Below are 25,172 nucleotides of genomic sequence, written 5' to 3' on the forward strand. Positions count from 1 at the left end.
AACGATAAAATGTTTAATATATGGATTAAAATTAAAGTAAAAGTGCAATAAATCAAGTAATCATGCTTATGATGATAAAGCAAAAGTTTTGGATTAACCCAAGATATGAGGTAATTTTAAACTTTCTTGTTTTGTCTTTTTCTTTTCTTTTCTGCATTTCTATCTCCCCTTTCTTTCTTATGTTTTTTTCTATCTTTGTAAACCACTTTTTGTAAGCTTTCTGAGGTTAAAAAAAAAAAAATTTATGGTCCTCTCTAATTCTTATCAACAAATTTTCGTAGATAATTTAGTATATTTTAATGAATTTTTTAATTATTTTCAGTCACTATTAAAAAAATTCATATTTTCTCTTGATTTTGTTTTGACATTTTTTTTTAGAAAATATTTATAAATTTTGTTATGAAAAAAATTTACAGAAAATTGTTACAATTTTTTTGCAAAATATTTTGTATAAATACTTGTAAATTTTATAATTTTATAGAAAATAATTATTCATGAAAGAATTATCTGGGATGATTAAAATTCTTAGAAAAAATATCAGAAAAAATTCTTTTCTTGCAAATTTTTTTAATAAATTTATAAAAAAAAAATTCATAAAATATACAAGAACTTTTAGTAGTGAATGAACTTTATAATTAAAATTAAATTGCAAATTTCTATGCAATCAAAAATTACTAATTTTAATTAGGTTGTTCTTTTCTAAAAATTATTAAAATCTTTTTGTTTTCTAAAAATTTCATAATTTATTTAATAATTTACACTTATTTTCTCAAAACAAGTCTTGAAATACTTTTTCCATTAGTTTTTGGCCAATAACAAAAATACTGTTTATGGTAAATTCTTGTTTGTATACCATTTCCATTTTCTCTGTATTTGATTTCTTCATATTCATTTTTTTTTTATGTAAAAGGTTAAATAAAATATGAGTTGTGAAAAGTGGTTTACAGAATATATAAAGTAAAATCAACATTGAACAATGTGTTTGAAAATCCTTTGTGAATCCACATAGATATGCTTAATGTGATTTTAAAGCTTTGGTAATATGAAAGAAGCAATTACGTGCACAATTTCATCTTTGCTTCTTTTACCAAAAACTTTGTTTCCTTCTTCACAACACATTCATTTTAATTCACTTCAAAATATTTCTCACATTTATAATATATTTATACTGTTTCATTCATTTTTATTTTTTAAATTAAATAATTTTTTATTTATTTAGAAATGATAAGAGAAACATGATGTGTTGAAGTGAATGATGGAAGAAGAAGAGAGAACAGAGAATGAAAGTGAAAAGAGAAACACTGATTGACATGTGAGTCAGTAACAATTCTTTCATATTCAAAACAAACAAACCAACAAACAACACTGCAACACCCTTTTCTGTTTCCTAAGACCTTCAAAATTAAATACACACTAATTAATTAATAAAATATTTGTTCCCAAAGATCATTGTTTAAATCAAATTACAATTTCAAAAAAAATGTAATTGACTAATACAAAATGTTTAGATTAACGACATTCGCATATCCTTTTGGAACTTGTGATTCATGTGAAAAAAATAAGTTAAAATTGTGAGAAAAAATGAGTTTTGAGTTTAGTAAGACAAGGTATTTATTTATATTATAATTTGTAATACTTTTAAATTATTTATGACGTTCAAGAACATTGAATGTAAAAATAGTGGAAGAATATGGTAGAATATGATAGATAAGTCTTAATAAATTTTAGAATTAAATATGTTTTTTATTCTTTAAGTTTATGTGAAATTTAGAATTAGTTCTTTTTTAAAATTTTTGACTAATTTAGTCATTCATCTTTAAAAATATATGAATTTAGTCATTTTAACTAAATTTTATTAAGTTTATTTGACGTTTCAAGCGCATTTCATGATAATGTTTGAATTGTTTACATCGTTTGACACATTTTCGCTTAATGTTAAATCAAATATTATCATAAAATGCGTTTAAAATGTCAAATAAACTTAACAAAATTTGGTAAGAATAACTAAATTTGTGCATTTTTAAAGATGAAGAACTAAATTGGTATTAAATTTTGAAATGAGACTAATTCCAAAATTCAGTGAAACTTGAGAAACCAAAAACATATTTAACCCTAAATTTTAATATCATTTAAAATTAAATAAATTTAAATTTAACTTAATTTTACAAAATTAATTTATAAAGGTATACTCGTTTATATATTATAATTTTGTGTTATTTTGGATCAATGAAACACCTTTTTCACACTAAAAATTAAACATTTTGAACTTAAGACTATAAAGAATCTCATAACAAATGATACAAGGTTCAAAATTCAGGATATGAATGTACATTAAATTTAACCTCGCAAAACCAAATTAATAAATAAAACTTACTTATACCTATATAATATAATTTAATGAGATAATAAATAAAAAATGATTATAAATTTGAAACATGGAATACAACAAGAATTTTGAGATTCCAATGTGTGAGCAGATACATAATAAAGCCACATGCTCTGAACCACTGAATTCTATTATTATTAAAAACACTTCCCTAACCTCTTTTAGAGTTAAGATTAGTATTTTTAATGTTGTTACTATTAACAACTCTGTTATTCGAAATAAATAAATAAATAAGTTAACTCCACTAGTTAAGAAGTACGTTTGACTTATTATAAACAAAGATTGTCCCAATAAATACAAACATTTATTTTATCATTTGTTTGGATTAAACGATGAGATATTGGACAGTGAAAAAAATAACAAAAAGATAAAATAAATTGTTTGAATTCAGTGAAAAAATATAGGAATAAAAATTTTATTATTTACACAGTGTGTCATATATATTAAGTGATCTTTTATTACACTGAAATTTTGTTATACTAAAGAGAGTTTAATTAAATAGAATTAGACAGTTTATATGTAGTTTGTTGAATATCTACTCTCGATCAAAGATAAAATCATTTATAATATATAAATGGATGTAAGTTTTATTCTATAAGATTCTAGAAAATGGTGTTTTAAAAATGATAATGGTTTAATTTATTTTAATATTAAAATATTTTAGTAAAAATATAATTGTTATAAATGATTTTCATTATTTTTAAATCATTATCACCGCCATATTTTCTAAGGTCTTGCATATTTTACAAAATGACGTTTTAAGAGTGATAATAGTTTAATTTATTTTAATATTAGAATGTTTTAGTATAAATAGAATTGTTATAAACGATTTTCATTATTTTTAAATCACTATCACTTTAAAAACGTTATTTTTAGGGTCTTACATAGTTTATATGTTGATTTTGTGATGTTAAATTAGGTTTATAATCTACTTCTTAATATGATATTAGAACCATTCCAAAGTTTACCTTAATGAAATTTATTTTTTATCAAGTTTATTGTATCACTCACTATTAGACCGCTATCGAATTATTTATTAATATTTAATCTTTAGCTCGACATGTATATATCTCTTGACATGATGGGTAGAGATCTCATACATACTTCAAAATATATGAATTTAAGTTATATAAAGTATGTGTAAACCTCATGTTACAAATCAATTTTATAAAATTAATTTATTATTTGGTACACTTCTTGAAAATAATTGTAAATAAGATGAAGTTATTTTTATTTACTATTAGTAGAATACTCTTATTTAATTTTCATCTCCTTTCGTTACTAGTAGGCAATATATATTAAGATCGTTAGGATAAAAAGGAAAAAAAATTAAAGAAAGTATAATGCTTTTTAAATTATTATTATTATTTTAATTAAACAAGTTTTTTCATCTAAACATAAATTTATTTACCACACAAGTTAGTCCCAATTTCATGTGTGTTTAGAAGACGAAAATAGAAAAAGTTTATATTTTTATTATTCTGTTCTCTTTTAATTTTGTATATCATATAAGAGTTATTGTTCAGCATAATAATAAATGGGTCAAAAGTCTAAGGAGACTTAGACCCTAATATGCACCAAACAATGAAAATTACGAAAGCTAATTATTATTTTTTTAATAGTAATATAATTAGTTTCTTTTAGTTAATGCTACCTCTTTTTGTTTCAACAATTGTGAGAAACAGTGTAACATATACCTGATTTTTTGGTAATATTTTCCTTTTACAACCAATTATGCATTTTATTATGAATTTATGATAATTTCTGTTATCGTTTATTGCCATTTTCGGCCTCACACACTTTCAAATCTACTTTCCTACAATTTCAAGTTATACACTCCTCATTAGTCTATAGAATGGACCTAAATAATTATTATTTTAACTAATATTAGTTATGCCAAATAAACACACTTGTAATCCAATACTTCAAATAACCCTAATTTGACACTTTCTCCATTTCAAAAATTTTGCACACGGAATTAAGATATTTAATTCATACAAAGTTAGAATAAATTTCCATATTTGTTGTTTTACAAATGTTTACACTTATCATACTTATTTATAGACAACCCAAATATTCTTTGTCAGTATATAAATTCGGATAATATTTATATCTAGAAAAATATTTATTATCATAGTTAATAGTCAACATTAATTTAAAAAAAGTGTACAACAATATATTAAAATTCCAAAAAATAAAAAAGTTTCGAAAGTTGAAAAACACATCCTCAAGATTTATTGCATGCTAACTTGTAGCATATTAAACATATATTTTTTATGATTTATATCATTTTACATGATTCTTCTTAACTTCACTTTCCATTTTTCCTTTATTTTTAATTCCTTACTATTCTGGCAATAACCTTCATCAATATAAAACTTTTAACTTGCTTCCATGACTATTCATTAATCACAGTTTCATTTGACTAGAACCATCATGTGTAACCTAAGACACTTTGATAAAAAATTTTATTCAAATTTTATAGATTCAATTTTTTTTTTTGTGTGTAAAATTGAGGTGAATTGAAGTTATTATTTATTATTTATTTAATTATTTACTGTGATGATTGTTTGGGGAAAGGGCATGAAACACAATGATGGTAACTCTGCAAATGCTGCTTGAGACCAATATTCTCTCCCAAACACTTTCCGTACTTAAAAAAACATTATCATTTCACAAATGCCTCACTTCTTTCATTACATTAGTATCTTCAAAAAATAAAACCTTTGTCACTGTCTTCAAACTACAAGCTCCAATTTTTTCAGCACACTGGCTAGACATTTATAATTTGTAAGTTTATCTTTTTTTAAAAGGTCTAAATTTTTTCGGTCAAATTTGTTAAAGATTTTATATCAATTAGAAACTAGCAAATTTATAATAGATGTAAATATTTTTACAAGATTTGTAAAGACTAATTTTATTTTGGTTCTTTAACTTTAATAAAAAATTTAATTAAATCCTTAATTTTTATTGTTTAATTTAATTTTTTAATTTTTAAAAATAATCTGATTAAGTATTTTTTATCATATTATTTATACATTAAATTATTTTATCTAAAAATAAAATTAATTTGAATATTTAAATTTTTTAAATTAAATAATTTAATATATAAATATTAACGGAAATGTGCCAATATAATATAAATGATTTAACTTTGATAATTTTAAAGATTAGAGGATTAGATTAAATTAAATAAAACTTAGAGATTTAGTTAAATGTTTTATAAAAGTTAATAACTAAAATAAAATTTTAATTGTTTTAAAATTGAATTAAATTTTGTTAGGAATACAAGTATGATTCTAAGTCCCACAGTTGGATATGGATGATATAAGAATAAAAAACTATAAATTCGTTATTTTTAAGTTTTAAATTAAAAATAATGTCAATATTTTATGTGATTGAACTCGGATTTCATTGGTGTTATATCTCTCCAATAAAACTCCTCTGTAAACTTAACAAATTTAAATTTTACTTTCTAGATTCGTCCAAAACTCATTATAATAATATATGTTCGACTATTCATGAACATTGGAATACTTGTTTTTTCTTCTGTAGTATTTACCAAACTCTGTCGAGGAGAGACTGGTTTAGACAGTTTTTTTATCAGAACACTGAAAAACTACAAATAAAAAAAGTTGAAAATTGTAAAAAGCTTTCGACAATATCATTGGTTAATTCATGGAAAGTAACTCATGTCATTGGTTTGAGAGATTGAAGGGATTAACCAAAGGATAAGATCGTGGTAACTATTGCGTCACGAAGGAGTTGATAGCAGAGGTAACAATGAAAAATTTTCTGATTTCAAGGTTCTGCAATTTTCAGATTCTTCATATTTTACCATTTGATTACAAACACAAGCCACGCAATGCAGCATTACAAGAAATGTTTTGTACCCTTTCTTATAAATTTATTACCACAATTCGGTTAAGTGTTGACAGCTTTATTGGTTCAAGTAAACAACTCCCAATGGAAGAAGTGTGAACCTTTTCTTTAACTTTGTACCATACTTAAATTTTAAATATTTTTTCATTCACCACTTTTTTCAATAATGCTACATGTGCATATTTTTATACATATTAATCCTTCTCTATAATAAAAAAAGGATTTTTTTGGAAAAATTTGCATTTTCTTAATTAAGAAGATGTGGGTCTTCACCCACTTTATTTTCCATACATTAAAATTGAAGTAGATTGTTTCTTTTGTATCCATGAACATGAAACACAGTTAAAAAAATAGTTATATTTTATGTTTTATATTAAAAAATTTTCATCAACTAGAGAGAGATAAAGTTGATTTAAAGTATATAATAATTGTACACCTCTTATAAGTCGATTTTTGAAAATCAAATTAGACTTAAAATTTATTTCTTAACATGGTATCAGAATCATGGTGTAGAATTCATCCTAATCAAATCTGATGTTTGTTGGATTTATTGTTCTATCCGTTCAATCTTTCGAGAGAAGATCTTTGAAGAGATACATCAATAAAACATGAGTTGAATCCATAGGTATTAATACCACCTCTCACCCAAAATCAATGTGGATTTAGACCCAGACTTAGATTCCCAATAATATTTCTCTAAAGAGTATGCTCTGATATGACTGTTGGGTCTTTCAATCACTAGAAAAATACAACATTAATGAGACATAAGCTCAACCCACATATAAAATATTGATACCACTCTAACTCAAAAAAAACCTTAAGACAAAAAGTTTATGAGTCTTAAAGCTTATATGATATTCAACTTTCTTATTTTTACTCAATGTAAAATTTAGACCTACACTTAAATTCTCTAACGATTGTAATCGGAACAAATGTATAAAAGTTTGATTCTTATATTAAACAAGTTAATTTGATATTATTTAATTTGAAAAAGAAGGTAGGATTGAAGAGTGGTTTATTGATACTATCCACCTAACAAAATGAACCCGAAGCTCTTGGAAATGGAAACCTAATTAGATATATTTAGGAAAAGGACAAGATGTGTCCACGTGATGTTTTAAACTCTCTTCATCTCTTCTATTTGTCCTCTGTTTTCTGTTCCCTTCACTCTTCTCAACTCATCAATGGCCTTATCTTTCTTTCTTTCCTTCATCCACCACTTTCCCATCTCACTCTTTTTCTGAAATGCTTCTCTAACCACTGATTTGATTCTCAAAATATATAATTTTAACTTAATTATGATACAAAATAATACTTATTTATGTACGTACCGACTTAAATAAATTGTCATCTTTTATTTTTAAGACTCACTTTAGTTATTTTAAACAATAATTGCATATTCCAATTAAGATTAGGAACACTCTAGTTTGAAGCTTTTTAGTGAGTCCATATTCTTTATTAGTTTTTTGTGTTATTCTCTGTTGAGTATTAAAAATACGCTATATTAACATTTTAAATATTTTTTAATATATTTTAAAATGTCAAAATTAATGATAATTAATGTATTATGAGAATACACTAGAAAAATAACACCAAAAAATGAAACAAAAAATCCAAATTCCTTTTTAGTACATTGTCACATAACATCGTGAATAGCATGTGAATAAAGGTAATTTAAAAGAAGTTTAAATAAGTTATAAGCTCCTATAATAATAAATTTAGGAATTTACATGATTCTTTATCAAGTTTTTATTCTCCTCAAATGTTTTATATTTTTAATTGAGTATACATGTTTTTTTTTTCATTAATAAGATGACGTGACTTTCAACATTTTACATATTGTCTATAAAATAATATTGTCATCAATATGAAAAATGAATATTTTTTATTAATTTAATCAAAAAATAAGTTAGAAAATGAGATGATTATAATTCATAAAGTTGTTAACAAAAATAATAAACATTCTTAATTTTAAAATAACCATAATATTATTTTATATTTATAACACAATCTCAAATCACACATGATAAAAATAAGATAATGTATATTAAAAAAAAATCAAATATCAGTATCATAATTGAAAAATACAAAAATTTACAATACTCAATGAGTTAAGCAGACTGATCAGTTAAAAAATACTTAAATTTATCATAATTTTAAATTTAATTAAACTTAAAAAAAAAGAGTAATTATTTGAATGAAATCAACATGTCAACATGCTTATTAAATATTGATTATAAAAAGCAATAAAAGTTTTGGAAATATCGGTTTATAAACAATCAATTTCAAAATTCCAAAACATTTATTTGACAAAAAATAAAAATAAATGTCCAAAAAAATCTTACAAAGGGAGTACGTGAATTACAGTGCATGGTTAGACTTCTAATTTGAATTTTTATAAGAAAATTTAGACTATCGACAAATAAATAACCAATTCATGTAATTAAAAATTCCTTTTTATATAATATTTATTTCGAAAATTACAAGTACTTTCTATTTTGAGTGCGAATACATTTTTTTTTTTTGTGGTACATGCTGACTTTTTTTGGTTACAGTGCAAATACATTAATTTCATATGAACACTTTCGTTTCCGTATTCTATAAAAATGAGTACTTCTTTTACCATGCGCGTGAAGGGGACAGCAATTTTGCTTTCACCATTTTCATCCTTTTCTTCAACCAAAACATCGATTGCAAAATACTATAATTATCAATCACTAAACATTAAATTCTGTAAAAAAAGGAAAAAAAAAAAACAGGGTTCATGAAGATTCCTAATTTGCTTAACGTTATTCTCATTAATTGGACCCAAATCCCCATTAAAAAAATTCCACTATTTTATATTTAACTTTTCATGACTTGTCTGCTCAAAGTAACTTTTATGGCTTATAAGAATGGTGAAATTGTATTCTTTTTCTGTAAAAAGAAACAAGAAACAATAATCACTTTCAATTCATCCGTTAACCAGCTTTTTTGGGAACTCATATAAACTTTATTCTGCCTCATATGTGATTGAATTTTGATCCATTTTGCAGTTTTTCTTTTTTTCCTCTTGAACCGAGTAATAATAACATGAAAAGAAAAATGAAAAACAAGTTTAAGTTTCTATTTTGTTAAAATGAAAAAATTGAACATAAAAATGAAGATCAAGATAATAATTTATTGTCTTCAAGCTTTAAAGTAAAATTATTATGTGATTAAATTTATGTTTAATTAATATCACATTTCTTCACTAAATATTTGTGAGTCGATAACAAAATACTAACGATTAATATCTATCGATAAAAAAATAATATAAAAATATTTAATTAGTCGGATGATACTTATTTTCGTTCAGATGTGTTAGTTTGATACTTGTTTTTAAAAGGATGTCAATTGAGTCTCAATTTTTGAAAAAAATTAGGTCTTTTTCAACAAAAAGTTATTAACACCGTTAACAGTATTGATATTTAAAATGACTTACAAAATTAAGTATTGATATTTATATTAAAATTTAGTGGTTAAAATCATGAATTAAGTTAATGACTTTAGTAATTTTTGTCTGAAAGGACCTGATTAAGACACTTTTTTCAAAAATTTGGACTAAATTGACACATTTCTAAAAACAAATACCAAACTAACACATTTACCATCAGACTAATTAAACATGTACAAATCATGCCGTTTTGAAAGAAAACAGTTATTTATTGAGTGAGAGGTAGAAGAAAAACAGAGAAAAGGAAATAAAGAGGAGATTTGATTCTTTGAACAGACAGAGATATTGAGGTAGACATAATTATTGAACAGTGATATTGTGATGAGAATGGTTTGCAGGAGGAGAAGTAGAAATATGATTAAAGAAGAGAAAAGGAAAAAAAAATTGTGCATTTTGTTTTGTATTTTGAAAGGGTTGATAAAAGAAAAGGTGGATCCAGAGAGAAAGAGTCCCTTTACAAAGCTTAAAGCAGTCCTGAAAACAAGTACTTGGAGACATCCCCACCTCAACCCAAAATGCTTTTCCTAAGCTTTTAGTGACAATTTTAGGACCCATAGAATAGAAGGTAGGGAGAGCCACACCCCCACACAACTTTCCAAACCCATCAAATACCCTCAACTCTTCTCCAAAACCAAATCCAAACCGAACCAAAACAAAAAGCAAAACAACAAAAGAAAAGAAAGAAAAGAAATATAAGAAATAAAAAGGCAACAACAATACTGCAACAAGTGTGTGTGCTTTGGGGACTGCAAGTGCAACCTTGCTTGCAGCTCTCAAAGCTGAAAAAATATTTGCTGTATTCTGCTGCATATTTTCCACCCACTGCCCCAAAAACACATGCTCTTCCACATCCCTATATATCTTTTCAATTTTCATCATCATCATCATCACCACCACCAACACCAACTCCAACTCTAGCTCTTCAAAAACTTTCTTATATATTCCTCAACTCTCTTTCCTCTCTTCTGCTGCTACTACCTTTCTTCTAACAACTCACAAAATGATCACTCTACTAGACTTCTACCATGTCATGACTGCAATGGTGCCACTCTATGTGGCTATGATTCTAGCCTATGGCTCAGTCAAGTGGTGGAAGATTTTCTCCCCTGACCAATGTTCTGGCATCAACCGTTTTGTGGCACTCTTTGCAGTGCCTCTTCTCTCCTTCCACTTCATAGCATCCAACAACCCTTACAAGATGAACCTTAGGTTCCTAGCTGCTGACACCCTTCAGAAGATCATAATACTAGTCCTTCTTGCAGTCTGGAGCAACTTCACCAAAAGGGGTTGCTTGGAATGGACCATAACCTTGTTCTCCCTCTCCACCCTCCCAAACACCTTGGTCATGGGGATCCCTCTGCTCAAAGGTATGTATGGTGAGTTCTCGGGGAGCCTCATGGTGCAGATTGTGGTCCTTCAGTGCATCATTTGGTACACCTTGATGCTCTTCATGTTTGAGTTCAGGGGTGCCAGAATGCTCATCTCTGAGCAGTTCCCTGACACTGCTGGCTCCATTGTCTCCATCCATGTCGACTCTGATGTCATGTCGTTGGATGGAAGGCAACCTCTTGAGACTGAAGCTGAGATCAAAGAAGATGGCAAACTCCATGTCACTGTGAGGAAATCCAATGCCTCAAGATCAGACATCTTCTCTAGAAGGTCTCAGGGTCTCTCTTCCACCACTCCACGCCCTTCTAACCTCACAAATGCAGAGATATACTCCTTGCAGTCTTCTAGGAACCCTACGCCAAGAGGCTCTAGCTTCAACCACACTGATTTCTACTCAATGATGGCTGCCGGTGGCAGAAACTCCAACTTTGGTGCCTCTGATGTTTATGGCCTTTCAGCTTCAAGAGGGCCAACTCCAAGGCCTTCTAACTACGATGAAGATGGTGGCAAGCCAAAGTTTCATTACCATGCCGGTGGAACCGGACACTACCCTGCACCGAACCCTGGCATGTTCTCTCCCTCTAATGCCTCCAAAAGTGTTGCTGCTGCTGCCGCTAATGCTAATGCTAATGCCAAGAAGCCTAATGGGCAGGCTCAGCTGAAGCCTGAGGATGGGAATAGGGACCTTCACATGTTTGTTTGGAGTTCAAGCGCTTCACCAGTCTCTGATGTGTTTGGTGGCCATGAGTATAGTGGTCATGATCAGAAAGAAGTCAAATTGAATGTATCTCCAGGAAAAGGTGTGATTTTTTTGTTCCATTCCAAGTTGGGTTTATAAGTCTTATCTTGATACATGCTTAGATATTTGAAATCCAGTAAAAAAAGTAAGAAATTATAGGTTATAACTGTGATGTGGAACCAAACACAGTATTAGTCTTTTATCTGTATGTTTGTTTGTTTCTTTTCTTATGTTGGAGTTTTCTTGTGATGTTTTGTGATCAGTGGAGAACCATAGAGACACTCAGGAGGACTACCTGGAGAAAGATGAGTTCAGCTTTGGGAATAGAGGAATGGAGAGGGAGATGAATCAGCATGAGGGTGAGAAAGTTGGAGATGGGAAGCCAAAAACCATGCCTCCTGCAAGTGTGATGACAAGACTTATATTGATTATGGTGTGGAGAAAACTCATCAGAAACCCCAACACCTACTCTAGTCTAATTGGCCTCACTTGGTCTCTTGTTTCATTCAGGTAGGGAAATTTTCACATTTTGTTGCTGATACCACTCATTCTTGTTTCTTTTGCCTTTTCCATTTTGATTGATTGTGGTTGAGTGTTGTGGTGTTGTTCCTTGCAGGTGGAATGTAGAGATGCCTGCCATAATAGCAAAGTCTATCTCCATATTGTCAGATGCAGGGCTTGGCATGGCCATGTTCAGTCTTGGTCAGGACAATTCTTTCTCTCCCTGTTGTTGTTACCTTGCAAAGTTAACTTGTTCTTTCTTCTGACATCATCTTTGCCTGAGAGAGAGAGAAAAAGAGAAAATCTTTTGTGATTCCATGTTGGTGTTGTTTACTTTGTTTGATGTTAATGATTACTATTAAGCAAGCAAGGAGGCGTGATAAGTAGAGAAAAAGCGAAGAAAGCAAACAGTATAATGTTATGATAATGTGTTGGGTCCTTTATGAGTGTTTTGAGATCACTTTTTGCCAAGTTTGTGATGATGTGGGGTTGGTGGTGGTGGTGATGATGAAAGGTCATTCATTGATCACAAAGTGTTTGTTTGATTGACTGAGTGAGAGTGGTGGTGATACTGATGGGCATGCTTTGCTTTTTGATTTCAATGACAGGTCTCTTCATGGCTTTGCAACCGAGGATCATAGCATGTGGAAATTCCATAGCAGCTTTTGCCATGGCTGTGAGATTCCTTACAGGTCCAGCTGTCATGGCAGCTGCTTCCATTGCTGTTGGACTCAAAGGTGTTCTCTTACACGTTGCCATTGTTCAGGTATCTCACTCTCTCTCTCTCTCTCTTCTGCTCAAACATTCATTGATAAGTTCCAAAATTTACTTTATTTTGAATTAACAACATCATGTTCTGCCAAAGGGTCCAAAGATATGCTATTTTATTGCTGTCCAAATAAAAAAATGTCATTCAGTAAATAGTCTTTACACTGTTGTTTCTGATTTAAAACATAAGAATGTGCATGCAAGTTAAAAACTCCTTTGACTAAAGTCTAACAATGTTTCATAAAAGAGCTGTTTTTGATGAAACCCCAGATGAGTGTGATTAACAAACTGATATGAGTTTGAGAGGAATAATGTAAAAACTGAAGATGTTAGTAGTAACAGTGAGAATTCATATGATGTTTGATATTGTACAAGAAAGATTTGAAAGTGCAGTTGACATGTTTGTTTTTTTGCTTGAATGTCAAAAAAATATAGGCAGCACTTCCCCAAGGAATTGTCCCATTTGTCTTTGCTAAGGAATATAATGTACATCCTGATATTCTCAGCACAGCGTGAGTGTTCAAATCTCAGAAGAACTTTCTCTCCCCACCATTGCTTTTTCTCCATTCAATTTTCTTTCTCTTTTAATCCTAACCAATGCAACTTCTTTAACCCAATGCAGTGTTATTTTTGGGATGTTGATTGCGTTGCCCATAACTCTGGTGTACTACATTTTGATGGGGTTGTGAATGGAAGAAATGATGGATGATACAGAAGATTCACGTGTGCCATCATCAACATCATCATCATCATCAACATCATCCATGCAATGCAAGATCAGTTTCTTGAGGCTTATTCAGCATCAGAAAACAAAAGGGTCACAGAAAAGCATTAGAAAAGCATCACGAGAATCGGATAGGAAGAACCCCAGGATCAGTTTTTTCTTTACTTTCTTTCTTTCTCTTGATTTTGTATTTGTTTTCTTTTTGAATGAATTGTCCTTCCTTAGTGAAAATTAATGTAAAATCACGATGTAGCTAATTCACAAAATGATTGTCTCGTTAATTAAATTTTATATTATGATGTCCTCGGATTCCATGTCTCTCATCGAATGAAGAAAAAGTAGCAAGCATGGCAAAACTTGGTTCATGAAAATGGTAGTGCCATCATCATTTTTTCCAATATAGTATTAAACTTCCTATTGCTTTTATCTTTCACTGTTCACCACCAATTAAACTTCAAAATCACGGTGAAAACAAAAGCGTTTTCTTCATTCTTAAAAAAGAAAGAAAAAACACTTTGATAAGAGTAAAGTTAAACCAAAACAATCAACACTACTTAATAAGTAAATTATTAGATTATCCCACTAGATACTTAGTTTTTCATTCATCTAAATGCTTTTAGGAATCAATTTAGGCCGTTAACATTTTTGGAACTTGTTGAAAATTTTACATAGAAGATAATATAGATTTATCATATATATTTGGAAGGTGTAAACCTTATTCTATAAACTAATCTTATTGACAATTTCACATCGATAATTGAATAGAGATTAGATATATTTACGGTACATAATATAAATATTATTTTATAAGTTAATTTTATAAATTAAATTTAAAGTTCTCTTATTAAAAAAATTGAAACTAATTAAGATTATTTTATAGAAAAATTAAAACTTTCTTGAAACCCAGTAGAGAATTTTCTCTCAATTTACACATTTTGAAATTTACGTATTTTGGAATTAAATTTGTTGAAGATTTCACGTCAATTAATGATTTACCTTATCATTGATTCTATAGAATTGGATTAACTTCAAAGTTTTCTTCTTAAAAAAATCCAAACTAGTTAAGAATACTTTGAAGAAATTGAAAACTTACCATTAATTTTATAGAATTGGGTTAGCTTAAAAATTTTCTTTTTAAGAAAATTCAAACTAATTAAGAATACATTGTAGAAAAATTGAAACTTTATTGAACCCAAATGAAAGTTTTCTCTCAAAGTTACATCTTTTGAAGGCTCAACTAGCAAAATGGGTATTTTGAGAAGTAAATTGATTCTCTAGTAAAGTAAATGTTTGATTAACATAAATTTGATGAAAGTTAAGGAAGATATGTTATGTCTGGTTTTTATAAAAAAAAAAAAAAACATTTATGTAGTGCAAGAAGGGACCCCTAGATAGTTATAAGATAGGGGGTTTGATGTGATATGGACAGCTTTGGAATATTGGGGGACAACATTCACAATCCAAACTTTCTCTTCCTTTTTTTTCTCTCTCTCTCTCTCTCTCACACACACACACACACTCTTCTCTTCTTCTTCTTCTTCTTGCTCCTTTCTTCATCTATATTCTTTTAGCTCTACACACATTACCTTTTTGTCACCCCTTTCCTTTTCACTCATCTTTTCTGCTTCATGCCTTTGCATCACATCTTTTTCAACTCTCTCAACCACAATGGAACCCTAGCTGAGGGTGTTCCCTACCAAACCCTACCCACCATATATAATTCACTTGTTATATATTTCAACTATTTTCTACTAATTCTAGTTCGTGTTATACATCTACAAGGCAATGTTATGTTAATAGAGTGAAGCTTTCATTAAAATGGGATTTTCAAAGACTTGTTATTTTTCTTAGTCACTTGGGTGTTCTTAGTATACAACATTTGAAAAAAAAAACATTTTATTCAAGTTATTAGAATTGATCACTTTTATTTTGATTCTTTTGTATATATTAGATCAAGAAAATCTTTGAATAACAACAAATTTTAAAGACAAAAAATAATTAATCACTATAATGGTGATCAATTATATACTAATTTATAAATTAAAAATTATTGATAATTAAAATAGTTTCTATTATGAGTTGGTCTAAAAAATCGATCTCTAAACATATCTTTGTTATTAAAATTGGTCATTATTTAAGAATTTTCTTGTAATGGATATTCGAAACATAGTAGTATATATTTAGGTACTAAAATGCACAAAAAAAGAAATTTTTTTAGATATTGATTTAATTTTATCTAAATTTTAAGGATTGATATGAATATAAAATAAAACAATTTGATTATTTACTTCAAAAGAAAATCAAGAAAACAGGAAGAAGAAACAAATCAATTTATGTCATAAATAAATAAGTACTAATGAGTTTAGACAAGAGAATTAATTAAAGATGTATTTATTTACAATTTCATAAACATTTTTATGGTTTTTTTTTTTGTGGTAGGAAAAAGATAAACAAAAACAGAATTAGCCAATACTATTAGAATTAAAGTTTTTCTTAATAATTTAAAAAATATAGCTTGCATTATAATGTTATATATGTTAGTAATCCAGATAACACTTATTAGAATGTAAAATTTGTCCTTTAATTATACAAGGTATATATATATATATATATATATATATATATATATATATATATATATATATATATATATATATATACACCCTTGCCAATGGAGTGCGGAGTTCGGTTTTTTCACTAAAGTAATGCCATTTTTTAAATCTTGATTTTAAGATTTAATTTGTAAATTTTTCAAAAATATCATATTATATTGTCTAATCATTGAAAAAGTTTTACTTTGATAACTACTTTTGCAAGTTTACCTTTTTCTTTTAATAATGTATCACCACCACTCATCTAAATGATAATGTAAAGAGAAACATTAATAATATAATTTTGGAGGAATGTTTCGCATTTCACATTTACTCTAAAAGCTATTCTTTTAATCATTGAACAAAAGCATGACATTTCCAATAGTAGTTAATAAACAGTGTGACTGAAAATGTAAAAAAGAAAAAGTATATGTGTGTTAATTAATGAAAGAAAACATTCATGATGACACAAAAACTGTAATTAAAAATACTAGAAATTTAAACTTTGCGTAAGTATTATCCATCATATTGTTAAAATAGAATCGATGGATTTGAGTTGAGTTAAGTTGAATATTTTTTTTTATAAATTTTAATGAGTTAATTTTTGTCTGATTTATCAAGAACCTTATTTATTTGGGTTGAATCTGTGATGAATCGAATTTACTGACCAACTTATCCGCAGATAAAAGATCACACCTTTCTTTTTGTATTTGGGTTGAGTTGGGTTGTTCTTTTATTTTAGCCAACATATTCGGTTGACAAATGCAAACCTAATATTTTTATGATTTTGGTTTGTATTTGAAGTTCAACATTATTTTGAATTGTGTTGAAGTTTATTTAAATTTTAATTACAATTATAATTTAGTTTTTTCTGGGACGGAAGAAAAAAAATTGTATTGTTTTGATTACGTGAGTCATTGAGCCAACTTACTTAACCCACGAACATGTGATGGACTCGTTCGGATTTAATATATTTTTTTTTTGCTTACTAATAAGTGAACCAGGTTGAATTGACTGAGTTAACTCATTAAATAACCATAATAAATCATGTCAAATCAGGATGGATAGCCATTTTGACACATCTCTATTAAAGTAACTCTCAATTTACAAGTTAAATTTGTTTTTTAATTAATAAAACAGTATTTTAATGTTATTGTTGATATCGATAACGTTCATCATAAGGTTATTTATGTTAAAAATATCACAAGTTTAAATTATGCTTAATTATTATCAATAACTACAACTTTATATTCAAATATTTTTCATTTCAAAAGTTTTAATTTACTATTCAGAGGTAATCAAATATATTAAAAAGATAATAATGTTTGATTTGATTAAGTTAGAATATTCAATGTGAAGAGAACATAAAAATAATTTATTTATTTTAAATCTTAATAAATGGCTTAAACTTAAGACTTAAGAACTTAAAAGAATTTACCAATTTAACAAAGTTACAATATTCAATGTTTAAAGATACTGGTTAATAGTTTAGAAAATGAAGATGGAATTGATAATGTTTTTGATCGCTTAATATTTTATTTCAGAAATAAAAAACCTATAAGAAGAGGAAATAGATCCGCATATTAATTGTATATTTATGTAACTCAATTCAAGTTATCTATTATTTTTCTTTAAGTGTTTATATATAATTTTAAATAAATGAACACTTGATATGAAAATAATATTAAATAAGCTCATTCAATGTTTTTAATTATTTAACAAATTTTGGATGGACTTTACATTTCTCAAACACATATTCATGCGCAAGTTATAAAATAAAAATTATCAATTCATATGTGCATTATGATAGAATTTTCTTTTTTTAATATTTTGTTAACAAATGAATCTTATATTAAATTTAACCTTTCAAAATTATTTTATAAGATGAGGTTTGTGATGATTTCTATTTTGTAAATTTGTCATATTTTTAGCAATTATAGATTTAAAGTTCACTTCTTAATATTATAGTCATTCAAAGTCTATTCTAATAAAATTTATTATTAGACTATTCATATCACTCGTTATCAAGTCATTATTACATCATCTATTAATATTTAGTCATACACTCAAGATGTTTATACTTCGACATGAAGAGTGTATTTAAAAATATTACACCGACTAAAAATAAAACAAATTTCTAGTGTATATAAATAAATGCAAATTTTATTTTATAAATTTTTTTTATAAAATTAAATTAGATTTAAAGTCCACCTTTAAAAATATTTAATACAAATACAGGTTTAAAACTCAATATTGAGATTACTTTAAAATTAACTTTACAATTAGAACAATTGTACATCAAATAAAAGAAAGATAAAGTGGGATTTTTCAATAATAACATGAATGAAGTTATTAAAAGTATTGGTGAGACTATGAGAAATATTAATTAAAATGATTTAATAACTAAGAATGATATGGGTGATTTATTGTTTGCTTTTGACCATGGTACCAATGGCGAAATAGATGGAGTTTGACATATAGGTGTCATATCGAAATTAACGTGAGAGAGAAAGATGAATGAAATGGTTTGGTGGGTGTTAAGGTGGTGCATGTCTGAGGAGTGGAATACTTAGCATGACATGTTTGAATCATTTTCAATTATGATGACTGTGATGGCTAAAGCATGGGTTTCATGGAAACCCTAACAGAACCATGTCACCTCTTCATCTTTCATTCTTCATTTTCCCTCTGCATTATAATTGTCCTTGTCCTTATGCTTCACCCTTGCATTACCAGAGGTGACATTAATTGTGTGTCAATTGTGTGTGATTGCTGCGAATCGTGTCACAATCGAATCATAATATCTGATTTGTTAAAATTTTAAGTAAAAAGAGTTATATCATAATTAATAGTTATAGCTTTTGATCTAGTTGTTAGAAGTGAGTTTTAAGCCTAACTCAATCCCACAAAACCGGCTTTGTAAAGTGAGGTTTGCACCTGACTTATATACTATGAAATTGTCTATGTGGGACTTCCAACACTAGTAATAAACGCTCGATCTAAATGATTAGTATCAGAACTAAGGTCACAAATTTGATTCTTGGTGGACAATTGTTAAGGAGGAGATTGTTGCAGATTGCACAATTATCCCGTGGAAGACCAGATGGATCGCGTCACAATCAAAATTTTGGATCAATTTAGTCTTTTATCTTTAAAAATACGTGAATTTAATAATTTTAAAACAAATTTTGTTAATTATATTTAACGTTTCAAAATACTTAATTTTAGAAAATATATATTTAATTTTTATTTGTTAAAGAAAACAGAAATGAATTAATGTTAAAAATCTTGTGTGAAATTAGTAGAAGACATGTGGGTTGACTTGAATTTGACACAGCTTTCCAACTTTGAGAGGCATGTAAAAACATGCAGTGGTGAGTGTTAATGATTCCTTCCATGAATTTGTAAAAATGGTTGAAAAATCAAAACCAGAATCAATTTTAAGATGGAAAAATAAGCAATGGAGGCTTCCAATGGATACACGTTTGTCTGCTGAATATTGATACACATTATGTCGGAATGGAAAATAACGACCACATGCATCAAATTTTTGATTCCATTGTTAGGTTTATAGAATCTACATAGTAGACACTATAATAATTACTTCAAAGAAATTATCAACTAATTCAAATAATGCATTATATGTCTGATATATATATATATATATATATATATATATATATATATATATATATATATATATATATATATATATATATATATATATAATTAAATCTCTCCATGAATATTGATTTGTGTTTTGAAGCACAATTTTATTTTAGTGAGAACAATTTATAAATGAGTTGAATGATTTATTTTTAAAGATGTGATAGTTTTTATAAACTTGTATTATAGGAGAAAAATATTTGTAAACAAAATATTAAATTGATTACTTTTTACCTTTTAGTTACTATTTTGAGAATATTTGTAAAAATAAATATTTATGTATTTAATCAAATATTATTATATGAGTATTATATGAAAAAATGATAGCGATGGTAATAAGGGTCGTACTATTTTAGTTTGTTCTGTATTTAATTTGTAAAAAACAGGTTAATATTTTGAAATATAATACGAGCGGAACATCCTAAATATCTTATCCCACATTATCATTCTTACAAAATATTCCAAAAACAATAAAAAAAAGTGTAATATTAATTATAAATAAGAATTCGCATATATATATATATATATATATATATATATATATATAAAGCTTATTTATTAAATAAATAATTTTTTTAAAAATATTTAGACATATTTCAACATCTATTTATAAATAGTTGGATTTTTTTTTATATGATATAGAAATACGTATGGAATTAAAACTTAATTCCGTGCATCAATTTATATTATTATGTTGATGAAATATAATTCAATACGTATATACATTACTAAAATATTATATTTTCTGTCAATTTTGTTTTGATTTATTTTTTAAAAATACTTATAAATTTTGTTATGAAAAAAGAATTGTAGAAAATTGCTGCTAATTTTTTGCAAAATATTTTGTATAAAATAATTTTTGCTATAAATTTTGTAAGAAATATTTACGAATTTTGTAATTTTATAGGAAATAATTACCCACGAAAGAATTATCTGTCAATTAAAATTCTTAAAAGAAAATATCACAAAAAAGTCTTTTTTTACAAATTTTTTAACAAATTTACAAGAAAATTCTCATGTAATATTAAAATTTTTAGTAGTAATATTTTAATTTGTTAATTTTTATGATGAAATAATAATTATTTGAACGATTTTTTTATTCGTGTCGATATAAAGGATAACCATGGTTAGCCGTGGGAATACGTTACCATCCCTATCAACTTTAAGGCAACATTAGACGACAAATTCAACAAAAAAACTTTAATTAAAGTTCGCTACAAATAAAAGGTTTTAATAATTTGTTGACCTTGTTTCCACAATGAAACTGAAAACAATAACTCCTTCCACGTTACTATATTATTTATATCCTTCCACATTACTATATTTATAACAATAATTATAATTATTGTAATATTAATAAAATTGAGAATGTTGGATAATTTAATTTTTGAATATCACTCAAGTTATATGACTCAAGCGCATAATCATAATTTAAATGATATTCTTCTAGTTATTATCATAGTTCAATGTTAAAATTAAAGTATATGTGTTTGGTTATTTTAATGGAATATTGATTGGTTTATCATTCATATTTATGATATTTACCGTGTAACTTGATTAACAAGGTGGGATACAATTAAAGAACGTGATTGGTGAATAATTTTTCTACGAATATATGTTTATATTATAATTTACTATATCAATTATTTGATCAACATAAAAAAATAATTGTCAGAAAAATAAAATTACTAAATACATTTCTTAAAATTACTCTTTTAAGAGTAGTTTTTTTATTCAAACTTCATATATTTTTTAACATTCCTATTATGAGGTTGACTTTTTATACTTTCTCTTACTCATCCAATTATAAAAGGAAAAAAAAAATACACACAAATAGTTTTTCTTTTCTGGCAATGAATAATAAAATTAATGGTCCACCTGATAATGGTTTCATAATCAAAGTGATTTTACTGTATATTTTATTGAAACTTTCATTATTTTGGGATCATATCGTATTATTTATATATGCTTTCAAACAGAGATTTGTGGGCTACATAAACAATTAAAAATAAATAATATATTATAATGGATAACACTATGATATCTTCTTCTCCGTAGCATATATATATATATATATATATATATATATATATATATATATATATATATATATATTTTTTAATATTGCTATAAACTCAAAATCTGTGTACCATAAAATAATAAAAAAATTTGGTTCCATTTTTCAACAAGTAGCAACCAATAATTAGAAACCTTAAAACTTGGGAAATTAAAGGATTAATTATACGCAAATAGATGTGAACAACGACAAAAAAACTAAAGAAAAATGTGTAGATAACTTTTCTTTTTCACTAGCATTTATGTGTGATGACCAAATATATATAATCGCTGCATGAGAAAACGACAAAGATTTTCCATGCAGAAGAATAACTCATACGTGTTAACCTAAATTTTCTTTTTTCATATGATTCACATTTTTCCTAGGTTAATTATATTTTATTATTCCTTTTTATCCAAATCTCTTACTACCACTTTTAAGGAACAAGTTAAAATGCTTAAGTTTTTGTCAATGCCCACTAACTAAACAACTTTAATTACGTCATTATGAATGTCATTAAGCTCCTATATACCCCACATATTTTTTAATTATTAGTTATCATAAAATTGGTATCATATTGTTTTCAAGCACTACACTTGGTCGCATCACATAGTTTAACAACCTGTAACTTCTTGAAAAATTAATATATATTACTCTTGCTTTTTCTAATGCCTCAATTTTTAAAATAAAAAACTCACAATATGATTTAAATTATCTTGAATAAATAAAATTATTCATATTACGGAAACTCTTGTGAAGATTGTTCTTTAATGGTACGGATCATATTGGAAATTTTAGAAACTCACATGTTTTAGAAGTTCAAATTTGACTCTTTGTTCGTTTAAAATGTGTTTAATTTTTTATATTAAAATTAAATTTTTTTAGGAATAAGAAAACTAAGTTTTTCGATTTCCTAAGTAGTAATAAGTGTGAATTATTATAATAATTAACTTTCTGATTCATGTTCAATTTTTATAGATAAAAAAAAAAAGCATTGAAAAGGCAAAAATTTTGGAGCCTCTTATACATTATTCGAACATCATTCAGGGTGGTCTATTCAAGCAGACACATACATATGTAAACATGATGAACAAGATTTTCAATGTTTGGATGCAAATTGCAAGATGGTGAGTTAGAGAAGAAAAGAAGAGAACATTTAAACTCACTTTTTTCAGAAAGTACAACATACTTATTCTTTCTTTTTTGGTTTTTAAATTATATAGAGAATCCATGTCCAAGATTTATGAAGTTTCTCAACTTTTGTTTGAATCAATAAAAAGAAAATTGCATATATAAAAGTATAAAGTTACAAACAAACAAAAATATAAAAGCAAAAAAAAAAGAAGAAAGGGGATGGAGGGTATAAACTTTGAGTACCAATCTCTAAGGTATATTCTTTAAACTACAAACAAAAAGCAAAAAATAGAAGTATAAATAGAAGGATACATAAGTAAATCAGAAAAAAAAAAAGCTTTATGAATTATAGTCAATGGATGCAATTTTCAAATTATAATAACTATTTTACTATTTTACGATCTTATTTTCTCAACTTCGTCCGTGTTCAATATTTAATGTGACGTGGCATGTTATAGAAAAGAAACAAATCTCATTTCTGTAAAATGTTATAACAAACAAAATATCCCATTTTACTTTAAAGAAATTATGCCTTGTTAGAATGTCCTTAAATACGCAATGGATGAGAATTAAAAACAAATAGTATGATAATAAAACATGTAAAACAAAACTTGGATGGCAAGATTTAAAAACCAGTTGAGTAATAAAGTTTGTATTTAAATCTAAATTAACATTAATATTGGTATTTATATCACTATATAGATGGCGAATTTTTCATAATTGTTTTTTGTCTTTTTTAATGAAAAAGGTTTATTTTTGTTAAACCATAATATATATAAAAATATATTTTTTTGAATATAGAAAAAAAAAATGAGAAGTAGATGAAAAAAGCAAGAAATGAGATGAAATATGTAAAAAGAATGTTTTCCTATTTATATATGCAATGCAAAGAGAAAGGTAAAGTAGAGGTGGAGGGTAGAGTGTGAAAGAGAAATGGCTAACGTTGTGATTGTCTTGTCTGCCACTAAGTTGTGTTTGGTCGGCCATTAGCAGAACAATGGTTTGTGGGATTTCCACGTTTGCGTTAGCATTACCCTCTTCTCTCCTATGTCTCCACACATCTTTTTTTCTTTCTTCCAAACTCATCATTCTTCCGTTTATGCTTTCCATAAACATTTTAATTTGTTTTTTTTAGACCTTCAAAAATACTCTTTATAAATTTCTGTACCACCATTCATTTCTATTCTTATATTATAATTTTTTTACACTAAGAAATCGCAGTAATGCTTGACTAATATATGAAGATGAGAGAAAAAAGAAAAAAGAAAGGGGGAAGGAGTGTGATACGAAATATAATAAAACATTAAATATTTACACGTCTGGTAATAAAAGATTAAATATTAGCAGCACTGTTTATGAGAGAATAATTTATTTTCTTGCAAAATTATATATTAATTTTATCAAAAAAATAATTTTTTTTGATTTGACTATTAAATTATAGGTTACTTTTTATGATTATTTATGTTAAATTTTATTGAAAGGTGTATTGTTTAAGAGATATAATTAAGAGGAAGTTATCTATCCAACTTTAGAAAAAGAAACATTATTTCTGAAAAAAAAGAATCTTTTACCTTTTTCTTATCTTCTTTCTATTATTTTTCTTTTTTTGAAAAATTTGTTCAATTTTTCATAGATTAGAAATCACTTTAGGAATTGAGTGAAAAACAAAATAAGTATCTCTAATCAAATTTTGTTTTAGAGTATTTTTCTTCTTCTTGATTTCGTTTTGGAAAGTTGTGCATGCATGAGAATCAAGAACTTTGTATGTAGTTCTTTTAGGATAAAAATGAGTCTATGTATAGCACCTCATTATTAGCATTGTGTAGGTCAATAATCAAAGTCTTCTTGTACAAATTGAACT

General features: G+C 26.6%; 1 protein-coding gene across 1 annotated transcript; it reads left to right on the forward strand.

Annotated features, from left to right (window-relative positions):
• The first annotated feature begins 10,402 nt into the window (after positions 1–10,402).
• Positions 10,403–14,173, forward strand: LOC114181915 (putative auxin efflux carrier component 1c). Its single transcript, XM_028068588.2, has 6 exons — positions 10,403–11,932; positions 12,135–12,381; positions 12,488–12,573; positions 12,981–13,138; positions 13,576–13,652; positions 13,763–14,173. The coding sequence occupies exons 1-6, from the start codon at positions 10,744–10,746 to the stop codon at positions 13,827–13,829; spliced, it is 1,824 nt and encodes a 607-aa protein (XP_027924389.2). The 5' UTR covers positions 10,403–10,743; the 3' UTR covers positions 13,830–14,173.
• Positions 14,174–25,172: the final 10,999 nt, after the last annotated feature.

This window comes from Vigna unguiculata, chromosome 4, assembly GCF_037176805.1.
Source record: "Vigna unguiculata cultivar grain cowpea cultivar isolate G323 ecotype 2 chromosome 4, ASM3717680v1, whole genome shotgun sequence".
NCBI lineage: Eukaryota > Viridiplantae > Streptophyta > Magnoliopsida > Fabales > Fabaceae > Vigna > Vigna unguiculata.